Source organism: Pochonia chlamydosporia, chromosome 3 (genome assembly GCF_001653235.2).
Source record: "Pochonia chlamydosporia 170 chromosome 3, whole genome shotgun sequence".
NCBI classification, from domain to species: domain Eukaryota; kingdom Fungi; phylum Ascomycota; class Sordariomycetes; order Hypocreales; family Clavicipitaceae; genus Pochonia; species Pochonia chlamydosporia.
In genome coordinates, this window is record NC_035792.1 from 5,088,522 (window position 1) to 5,099,509 (window position 10,988).

The 10,988-nt window shown below is 50.8% G+C and overlaps 4 protein-coding genes across 4 annotated transcripts; all 4 read left to right on the forward strand.

Annotated features, from left to right (window-relative positions):
• Window positions 1-198: 198 nt before the first annotated feature.
• On the forward strand, window positions 199-2,754 carry VFPPC_05344 (amidase; the record flags this gene model as incomplete). Its single annotated transcript, XM_018284554.1, has 12 exons — window positions 199-309; window positions 397-818; window positions 880-1,298; window positions 1,356-1,455; window positions 1,524-1,626; window positions 1,679-1,876; window positions 1,924-2,039; window positions 2,094-2,264; window positions 2,315-2,391; window positions 2,445-2,525; window positions 2,582-2,632; window positions 2,684-2,754. The coding sequence occupies 12 exons, from the start codon at window positions 199-201 to the stop codon at window positions 2,752-2,754; spliced, it is 1,920 nt and encodes a 639-aa protein (XP_018146103.1).
• A 668-nt stretch (window positions 2,755-3,422) lies between these two features.
• VFPPC_05346 (hypothetical protein) lies at window positions 3,423-4,271 on the forward strand (the record flags this gene model as incomplete). The annotated part of the gene is made up of 3 exons (XM_022428451.1): window positions 3,423-3,450; window positions 3,492-3,942; window positions 3,992-4,271. The coding sequence occupies 3 exons, from the start codon at window positions 3,423-3,425 to the stop codon at window positions 4,269-4,271; spliced, it is 759 nt and encodes a 252-aa protein (XP_022284536.1).
• Window positions 4,272-6,060: 1,789 nt separating this feature from the next.
• On the forward strand, window positions 6,061-7,179 carry VFPPC_17627 (hypothetical protein; the record flags this gene model as incomplete). The annotated part of the gene is made up of 1 exon (XM_018289099.2): window positions 6,061-7,179. The coding sequence occupies one exon, from the start codon at window positions 6,061-6,063 to the stop codon at window positions 7,177-7,179; it is 1,119 nt and encodes a 372-aa protein (XP_018142772.1).
• Window positions 7,180-7,250: 71 nt separating this feature from the next.
• Window positions 7,251-8,149, forward strand: VFPPC_17626 (aspartyl protease domain-containing protein; the record flags this gene model as incomplete). The annotated part of the gene is made up of 2 exons (XM_022429319.1): window positions 7,251-8,097; window positions 8,145-8,149. The coding sequence occupies 2 exons, from the start codon at window positions 7,251-7,253 to the stop codon at window positions 8,147-8,149; spliced, it is 852 nt and encodes a 283-aa protein (XP_022285643.1).
• Between the last annotated feature and the right edge of the window lie 2,839 nt (window positions 8,150-10,988).

Here is a 10,988-nt window from a genome sequence, read left to right on the forward strand (position 1 = left end):
TAGTTTTGGAGGGCAAATGTATCAGACCAGATGGCCAAGGCTCGTTGTATCCCAGGTCGGTTCTATCTGTCATTCCGCAGCCTACAGCCAAGTCGGCTTTGGTCACACTACCCAGAGAATTTTTTCCATCCAAATATTCACATTTATCTGAGAAACCCAATGATGCGAGTCCCAATCTTGCACAATCTAGTCGACAGCATGAATCTTCGCTCCAAGTTGCCCCCAATGACGACGGCGCCGTCCAATCTTCAGGTGGAGGAGACCGTTAACGCAGGTGACGCCGAGTATTTATTGGTGCCAAATTCCGAGGTATGCTATCTCCTGCGACAATACAAAATCTGCCTCCGGATGGCATGTTGCTCGCAATTGCGCGTGGGGATGCTAACCATTTCACAGAACTTCCTGTCCGCCCTTTACGAGAACCCCCACGGCCCAGCCCTTCAGGCAGTTAAAAATGCGAGCTACAGCCTCGTACTGGTCTACTTAGTCGGATCTGACCGAGTCATATCAAAGTCAAAACTCATGAAATTTCGCTCGACAGTGCTAGAAAATGATGACGTTTTCCATCCAGACTTTCTCACTAATGTAATTCTATTTGGAAGTAACTCTACAGATGCTTCCTTAGATACAGATGCCTGTCAGCTTCTCGATGAATGGACTAAGAACTGGCATTTTCTTAAAGGCAGCCTAGAGGCCAAGGTCAAGCCAGGTCCCTACGTTTTTGCTGGTGGTAAAACTTGGCAGCCCTGGAAGATTTACCATGACTTTAACGCTTGCTTTATGAAGACTTTTAAGCCTTCATCCGATGGGTCGGGCAAGTAAGTGGCTAAGGCATTATATACTGAGAGGCTATGAGAACAAACTTGACTAATAATTCAGCTTGCTCACTCTCGACTCGACACAGGCAGGTATCAATGGAAGGGTGATTGTACCATCTCGAAGCTACTTTAAGCCTTCTGCCTCACAACCTCTAGATGGAGCCAGGATTAGCGTGAAGGACAATATTGATATTGCGGGCCACAGAACCACATTGTGCAATCGCGCATGGGAGGACTTATATCCGCCAAAGTCCAAGAATGCTGCATGTGTTCAGACCCTTATTGATGCAGGCGCTATAATTGTCGGCAAGGTTAAACTGCAGGCAATGATTATGAGGGAGGAGCCCTTGGAGTGCGTAGAATTTACAGCCCCGTTTAATCCTCGCGGGGATGGATACCAGGTGCCGTCTGGCAGCAGCCACGCAAGTGCTGCAGGAGTTGCTTCGTATGACTGGCTAGACTTTTCATTTGGATCTGACAGTAAGTATTTGTGCTTACCTGTGAGATAGAAAATCTTTATCTAACCTGGCGTTTAAGCAAATGGAAGTGGCCGCAAGCCTGCGCACTATAACGGCTGCCATTCGATTCGCCCATCTACAGGAATCATGGACACTTCTGGCGTTGTAGGTCAATTTGAGTAAGCAAAAACATCGCCAAAATATTCAGCTTAAAGCAAGGATCTAAACCATTGACTAACTTGGTCAGTAAATTTGATATGCCGGTGTTCTTTGGACGGGATATCACTCGGTTCCACGATTTTATTTCAGTCTGGTATGGGAACTCCCCAATGCTCAAGGCTCCGAAGCAGGTATGTTTACAGATAAACTGTATGTCTGAACAGCTCTAACCGACGGTCACAGGCACCAGTGCGAATTCTCTATCCTCTAGATTACCTTCCCACCATTAATGAAGCTCAATCCGCAGTCATTAACAGATTTGTCGAAGGACTGGAGGCTACCTTTAATGTGAAAAGAACAGAGATATCTTTGGCAGAGCAGTGGAAGACGGATTTGCCTGACGGACCAGAACATGACGATATCGCAAAGTATCTAGAGCTGGTACGTTCTGTGAACGTCGGTTGTACGCAGTGCCTAACGATGGACAGGCCGGAGGATACCCCTACTACCGTGATTCATACCTACATTTGGAAGACTTCCGAAAAGTCTATCAGACGAAGTATGGGAAGCCGCCATTTGTTCATCGAGCCATGCATTGGCAGTGGTAAGACCTAGGCTGCTGTGTCTCTTCCAGGCGGAGGCTGAATGTATCTCACAGGGACGTGTCCAAAACCATTTCACTCGAAGAGAGGGACTACTACTGGAATCGATCTGAGACCTACCGGAAGTGGCTGCTTGAAAACATCTTTGACGCCCAGTCCGACACAATTACGGTCATGATCTTCCCCATAGAAGTTGGCAAACCAAGCTATCGAGACTCGACGCCGCCGTAAGTTAAACAGACCTCTCTCACTCACGCAACAGAACTAAGGTTTAAAGACCCTTCGCCATGTTGAGCGGCTACAGTTCGCTAAACATGTCTCCCATGATGCGAGCCCCTGAAGTAACGGTCATAGGTTGGTACTTTGCTCCAAAGCTCCATGTCTGCAGTTCTGACTTTTCGTCCAAGCTGGGCAAACAACATTTGATTCCATCGTAACCAAAAGAAGGGAACCCTATCCAATAGGTGTATCCGTCATAGGAGCTCCAGGTATATCTTGACCACTGCTAAGTGTGCCCACGTTGACCCTAACTGACGTGCTATAGGGACTGATTTAATTCTCGTTGATATGGCGACAAAGGGCATGAGAGCCGCTAGTATCCCACATCAAGTGAAGACAGGACCATCGGTCTACTGACATGAAACAGTGGATCCCTGCCTGTATGGCACTTTCAAGGTTTACAGCAACGAGAGTGGTACCAGGGGTAAACTAGAATGAAGAGTGATTCAAGGTGAAGGCGTATATTTTGCAAAGGCTTGAAAGTGTGAATATGCAGCAGTGGAACGCATTCGCCTGAGAAAATGTAGCAATTTATCTGAACAGTATGAATCTTGCATGACCTTAGTAAACTGTTAGCACCAATAGAATGAAGCACAGTAGAATGGTGCAGCGGGGTTACGAGCGGTTAGGTCACTTTCGGTGTTGGCGTTAACCATGATGATGTCTGTCCAGAATGGTGTATCTGACCAAGTAGGTCCCATGTAATGGCCAACAAGGCTGCAAGTGTGCTCAATCGTGCGACTGGACACGCCTCATGGTCTGCACCAATCCTTTGTACAGGCGACCCTACCTGACCGGGTTTATGAGCTCAGCTTGAGGTTGGCTTTGTTGATGCCTAAGCCTCGTTCGAATGCAAAACGCAATTGCGTCTACATTTTATGTATTAGTTCCTAACGCATCGCTGTTGAATTTTTGGAGACGTTAAGGGATGTTTTGTGTCTCTGCTTGGTCCTGATATCACAGGCGCATGACACGGGCTTAATATCCCGTGGGTGAGAATTGAAAAAGACGCACAGGACAGCTGCCTCATTGTGGGCAAACTCTCCGCAAGCATTTGTATCATCCGAAGCAACGTTTACTAGCAGGCGGAATAATAAGTTGTGGTGATGTCTCAGCAGCAAGGTTTGTCTCTTGGCTAAAGCAAACACGACTTGGATGACTGACCTGCAAAACAGAGCCGGAATGGAACTTCCAACGACACATTCAACTAATGGCTGCGAGGTCAGGCTCAGACCACCTCTATCCTCGGCCGGACTTGAACAACCTGTCCGATTTCTTGAGATCTGCGGGCAACTTGTTTGGAGATTCAGCCTCGTCTCAACTCACAGCATTAAATGTGCCTTGGGACATTAAGGACAGCTTTGTGGTCGTACACGATTTGGAGACGGGCGATTGCAGGCCGTTTGGGACGACCAAAAAGGATGCCCGTACTTTTAGGGCCCATGATAGCCTTACCCGTCCGTCGCTCGTCTTTTTACGAGGTTACGCATCACCACACTGGTTGAACCTTATCGGGCAAAAGCATGGCGTAAGCCCAGAGCTTTATCAACGGCATCTGGACTATGATGCCTTTAGCTCATCGGGGAGGGACTTGCACCTCGCCGGGCTTGCCGTCTTCCTCTACCCGCGTCTTCCAGTTGACGATTCCTACTACTTGTCAGAGAAACATTGAGAGCTCATACGAACCAGAGGATCTGCAAAGCGCACGGCAGCAGCAGTTGGAAGACATGAAAGCGTACTTTAGACATCTGCGAGGGCAGGCCAATCTGGTGCATTCGGTAGTCCGCAGATGTCTCCTTCTAAGCAAGCAGGTGTATGTCGTGGAGCAGAGAGCGTCCGTGGAGGTTGCTAGCTGTGGAGATAGCTGGCGAGCCATAATATGGCTGGACAATGGAAGAGATCTTTCTGAGAGCGTTGCTGGGCCATGGCTTCCATACCAGGCCAGGTTGGCCTGAGAAACACACTTCTTTCCAGTGATAGTGGGCGGGGATGTCGCATCTGCGGCAACGCCATCCCCGTCAAACAGACTGGCAGACGGGTTGACCAAATCTTCGACTGGGGAGACGTCTCACATTGCTACTCAGGCTGGCAGTAGTCACAGCTCGAATGGTGGCATGTGGAAAGCAGCACAGAATATGTGCATGCTGCCATTCCAATATGGGTCAAATCTCGACAGATATGTCGCTGCACAGGATGCCCTTTATGCGCTGAAAAAAATAAACTACCATAACTATAGCACAAGAATACCTTCTCTATAACTATTAGAACCTTTAAAAGTGCTAAGTTAAGATAATATAGAAGTTTATAATATAGCCTCCCCTATATAGCATTATAAATAATAGTTATACTAGATAATAGCCTGCTTTGCTCTCGCCTTAGCCTTAGATAGAATATTCTATAAGTCCCTCCCGCCTTTATAAAACCTTACAGTTAAATAAGAGTGCTTAAAATTAACCTTATTACTCTAAATAGTAGATAGGTTAGAATGTAAAGCAATTAAATAGGTATCTAACTGCACAGGCAGTAAGGGGGCTAGAGATCTAAAGAGCTTTAAGCTTCTATAGGTTAATAGAATAGGCATCCCTAGCATAATATGCAGCTAACTAGTTAGTTTACTAAATAAAATCCTAGCTATATATTGTTATTATAGCCTCTCTAGAGATGTAGGCTGTATTCTAGATCTCTTGTTAGGAGGCAAAAGGTTAGCATCTCCTTTAGTTCTCTTTAAGGCTAGTCTCTCTGCCAAGGGAGGCCCCACAATAACCTTTCTCAACGACAGGATTGCATTTCTAGATCTAGAGTTCTTCTATTAGTTAGTATCAAATAATTAGGCCGGAGGAGTGGGGAGAGCAGAACTAACATAAGAATTGCACCGACTACAACAGTCCAAACAGTTCTTGGTGCTGTCAGCAGAGTTCCGCTTGCTAGTAAAGTCACCCACCAGCTTTTTCTCGCCACAGCGGGCGCAGAGGACGGGAAGTAAGTTGGCTTAAAGCCATTAATCCGAAGACTAAGGACTCATTACACACCCACACCCGCTCGCACAACGTATTACGCCTGGTGGATTCTCCTAATAAGGCAGACTCCTCACAGACGTCGAAAAAGTTAACATGAAGACGCGTTAAGTGAAGCCCTGTCTTTTTGGAGCGCGTTATCCAATTATTACACGGCGGGCAGCAGTCCATGCCTTGAGGAACGAAAGGTCTCTATGCTCTACCCTGTGAAGACTTTGCACGTGATCTTTGCCCTCTCGGCCAATCACATTTGGCCCTTTAGTGCTCCGAAATCTTGATGAGTCGCTATGGGTCCTCTCGCACTACTTCTTCCCCTTGCCGCAAGAAACTCGCGTTTTTTCCGGGTATATCCGGGTACTAGGGAGGCCGAGTCGCTAGAGTCGTCCATTCTTATACGCTTGGTCCCGCTGTATTTTAGCTTCGACCATATCGAGCACAGGCCCAGTGTCACGGGCTATGCCCGATGCTGTGGACCCGGCTCTGCCGGGCCCGGAGCTTCGGCGCCGTGCAGACGGTCGGTTGTGTAATTGGATTAATTTCGCCTAAGTTGCCACTGCAACTTAACTGCGCAAGCTCGAGGCGAGCCTCGAGCTTGCTCTTCTCCTTTCTTTCTCCCTAGCTTTAGATAGACAATCATACGGCACCCTTATGTTGAACAAACAGCGGCGCAGCCCCTTACATATCTAAAGCTCAATCAATCTACTATCGCGGAACCTGTCGCATGACCGCTATGATGGAGCAGCAAACACAGTCCGGTGATAGTCCTACGTCCCAGCACCAGTGGATCGACCATCGTATTCATGAAGCGATCAATGCAAGCTTGGGGCCCTTGCAAGCCCAGTTGGCGGCGTTAACGCAGCATCTCGCCAACAGCACGACGGCGCCGCAACCTCAGGAAGGACTTCAACCACCGCTTCCAACGCGAACGCCAAGCGAGAGCTTGTTCGGCATCGATGCTGCGCAGCTTCCGCAACAGTCAAATGGGAGCCCTAACAAGAGGAAACCATTGCCAAACCCGCCAAAGTACAATGGCTCCCGGAAAGGTTATGCGGCCTGGGCAAGGCAGATGAGAGACAAGCTAGAACTCGATGCACACTATTATAACGGGAACCGAGACTTGTGGTATCTTATTAATTCGTGCCTAGAAGAAAAACCACAACAGGTCGTGGCCACGTTTTACGCGGCAGGTGGGCCAGGCGGCAATTTTGACCCCCACGAGTTAATGCGATACCTTGACCGCACGTATAAGGACAGTAATATCCAGTCACGAGCAGCGACCTCACTGAGGACTCTACGTCAGCGCGAAGATCAGTCGCTGGCCACATTCCTTCCCCGGTTTGAACAAGCCTTGGCGGAAGCAGGTGGAGGCGACTGGCCAGACAGCGCAAAGATTGTGTTCCTTGAGAACGCCTTAAGCTCGCAACTGCAACGATGCTTGGTTACTGCGCACCTACCCACGTTATATCAGGAATGGCTAAGCCGAGTTCAGGAAATTGCTGGGAAACTGGAGAAGCTAGAAGCCCGTGGAGGTTCCGTGCCAAAAGAAGAGAAGGCTCGCTCAGGAGGTTATCAGCATGGCCAACATTCATCACAGGACCAGGACGGTGACATAAAGATGGCGGGGGTAAACAAGACTGCCGAGAAGCCAGAATTGCCGCGGAACGAACGACGGTGCTATCGTTGCGGGCGGACAGGCCATTTTGTTGCGAGTTGCCCAGCCCAAGTGGTGTTTCCAGGAAATCAGAAGAAAGGCAAGGCTAAAGTCGGTCGGGCGAGCAAGCCCAAGGCGTCAGACAGTTCGGAACCCACGTCCGAGACGAGTGAAGATGAAGGGGCGGGAAAAGAATAGCCTCGAGGCGAATGCGGGCCTCGGGGCCAACCAAGGCGGACATCCAGAGTTGGGCAGAGTTTCGGCCTCAGATGAATAGTGACCCGGTGCTGATCGAAGCACGGGTTAATAGAGGTATTCAGGTGCGCGCCCTTGTTGATACCGGATGTGACTGCTACGCCGTAATCGACGAAGCTGTAGTTAAGAGACTGCGGATTCCATTTATCGACAGGAATCCAAGGCGGTTAGGTGGGTTTTCCGAGGCGACTAAAGACGTGATGTCGCCAGGGATTGTAGTCTTTATGATGGAGACTGGAGGATACGACGAACGCATCTTTGCTTATGTCGTTCCGCGGTTAGGCCAAGATGTGTTCCTGGGCCGGCCGTGGATGAAGAAGAACAAGGTGGTATACGACGCGGCTGAACAGCGAGTCTACCACGGGGTTGCCGGCATTACCATACGGCTCTTAGGACAGGAAGAGCCCGAAGGGGTAAAGGCGATCCGAGCCGCCCGTGTTGTGCCGGCGGCTGTGTTTGCGGCAGAGTGCCGCCGAGGGAGGAAGCGCCGAGGGCACGGCGCGGCCGCAGTGCAAGCGATCAGCCTGTCTGATATTGAGAAGGCATTGAGGCCAAAACAGCCAGTGGATCCGAGTAAGACAGTTCCCAAGGAAGTGCTGGACGAATTCAAAGATCTATTCTCGCCGGAAGAAGCGATGAAGCTGCCTCCGCACCGACCAGGGGTCGACCACGAAGTACATTTGCAACGTGATAGCGACGGGAACGAACCACCACTGCCGTGGGGACCATTGTATAGTATGTCCCGCGAGGAGCTCCTCGTGTTGCGGAAAACACTGCGGGATCTGCTGGATAGAGGGTTTATCCGGGCAAGCAGCTCGGCAGCAGCTGCCCCAGTGTTGTTTGTGAAGAAACCAAACGGCGGCTTACGATTCTGTTGCGACTACCGCGCACTAAACGCAATCACGAAGCGTGATCGTTACCCGTTGCCTCTGATTGCGGAGACTTTAAACAATCTGACAAGGGCCAAGTGGTTTACGAAACTAGATGTCGTGGCCGCCTTCCACAAGATTCGCATGGCCCCGGGCCACGAGGAGAAGACGGCGTTCCGGACCAGATTCGGGCTGTATGAGTGGCTCGTATGCCCCTTTGGCCTGAGTGGCGCTCCGGCATCGTTCCAGCGGTACATGAATAGCGTGCTGAATAAGTACCTTGACGACTTCGTCACGGCGTACCTGGATGATGTGTTGATCTACTCGAGCGGAACATTGGCTGAACACGAGATGAAAGTGCGTCGAGTCCTCCGATCGTTAGCAGATGCTGGTCTGCACCTGGACCCGGCCAAGTGCGAGTTCTCCGTAAAGGAAGTCAAATATTTGGGCTTTATTGTACGAGCAGGCAAGGGGGTTGCTTGCGACCCTGAGAAGCAACAGGCCATCCGTGAGTGGCTGGTGCCAACAACCGTAAAAGGTGTCAGAAGCTTCCTTGGGTTTGCGAATTACTATCGGATTTTCATTCCCGACTATGCACAGATTACCAAGGCACTAGATGCACTATTGAAGAAAGGAGTCATCTTCCGCTGGGGTAAAGCAGAGGATGAGGCGTTTCGAGAACTGAAGCGAAGATTCTGCGACGCCCCAATTCTAAGGCAGTGGGATCCATCCCTGCAAACCTTCGTGGAAGCAGATTGCTCGGGCTATGCGCTTGGAGGCGTATTATCCCAGGAAGGAAAGGATGGGCGTCGACACGCTTGTGCATTTTACTCGCGGCGGCTGTCGCCCGCAGAGTACAACTACCCGATCCACGACAAGGAGATGTTGGCCATCATGAGGTGCCTGGACACATGGAGTGCAGAGTTAAGGAGCTGTGGAACATTCACGGTCTTAACAGACCACCGCAACCTTGAATACTTTATGACGCGGAGAAAGTTGACGGAACGCCAGAGCCGATGGGCTGCCGAGCTTTCACAATTCGACTTCAAGCTGGACTACCGTCCCGGGTGTGAGGCTGCCGTGCCGGACGCGCTGTCCCGCCGCGAACAAGATGCCCCGCAGGATATAAATGACGATCGTGAACGAGGGCGGGTGATCCAATTGATCCCAGATAATTCTATTCCGGAATCAACAAGACTACGAATCAGCAGAATCGGACTAGAAACACCAACCCCGCCAGATATGAAGGTGTTTGAGGCCAGCGATTTACAGGCGCTCTGGGACGAAATAATTAAGGACGACCAGATATATCGGGCAGCGTACGAGGCGGTACGGCAACGAGAGCGGGCCTTTCCGCCCGCGCTAGGGTTGAAGGTACAGATATCAGAATGCGGCATCGACGCTGGTAAGCGACTGACCTTCAGAGACCGAATCTGGGTACCTGGAGGCTCTGGAGAGAAGGGGAATCAAGGCGAGGCGGAAAAGGACACCCTTCGGACGCGCATCGTGCAAGACTCACACGACTCAACTGCCGCCGGCCACCCAGGAAGAGAGGGGACCTTGGCGATTGTGGCTCGCAGTTTCTACTGGCCGGGACAGTCGCAGTTGGTTCGACGATTTGTTGCAAATTGCGACGTATGCGGACGTGGCCATATTTGGCGCCAGTCGAAGAGAGGGTTCCTGAAACCACTGCCTATCCCAGACAGACCACGCAGTCATTTAGCAATGGACTTTATTACCGATCTTCCAGCTACAGGGCCTAGCAATGCAACATATATCTGGGTAATTGTGGATCGGCTTACGAAGGCTGTAACGCTGGAAGTGATGGACACGATGGAGGCAGAAGCGTGTGCAAAACGTTTCCTACAATGCCACTATAGGTTTCATGGAATGCCACGGTCTATCGTAAGCGACCGCGGGAGCAACTGGCTGAGTCGATTCTGGAAGAGGTTCTGCAAGCTAGCCGGGGTGACGCAGCGGTTAAGTACAGCATACCACCCACAGACGGACGGGGGCCCGGAAAGAGCAAACCAAGAGATACAGGCATACCTGCGGGCGTACGTATCATACATGCAGAAGGACTGGGGGGACTTCCTCCCAGTGGCACAGCTGGCCCTTAACAACCGTGAATCCGCAGCGACGAAGATCAGCCCGTTCTTTGTCGAACACGGATACCATGTAGAACCAGTGGCTGTCGAGGATCCAGCAGATCCGCCCCAGAGCAAGGAGGAAGGCAAGGCAGACGCCCTTCTTAGCCGTCTGCAGGAAGTCTCGGAGTATATGCAGGCTATGATTGCCGCCTCCCAGCAGCAACAAGAAGAGGCAACAAATGCAAAGAGGCAGCCAGCCGAACGATTTGAAGTTGGAGATAAGGTTTGGCTATCGATGGCGAACTACAGGTCACCACGACCATGCAAGAAGCTAGATTGGCTGCACCACAAGTACACAGTCACAAAAGTCATCAGTTCACACGTCGTGGAGTTAGACGTGCCAGGTTCTATACACCCACGATTTCACGTCGATCTGCTTCGCCGAGCTAGACAAGACCCGGCACCCGGGCAGCGAGTTGACGACTCACAACCGCCGCCGATACAGGAGGAGAACGGCGTGCAAGAATGGGAAGTGGAAGAGATCCTCTGCGCTCGTTGGAAGAACCGTGGACGCGGGAAATTTAGAGAAGTATTTGTACGCTGGCGTGGATATGCAGATGCAACATGGGAGCCAGCGGAGGCTCTACGGGAGACAGAAGCGATGGAAGAGTTTGAATCGGTTTACGGCCCAGTCATGAAGTATGACGGGCCATTGGAGAAGTATCAGACGACTACTGGACCCCGGCGCCACGGTCGGGGACGGAAGGGAGGAAGGGGATAATGTCACGGGCTA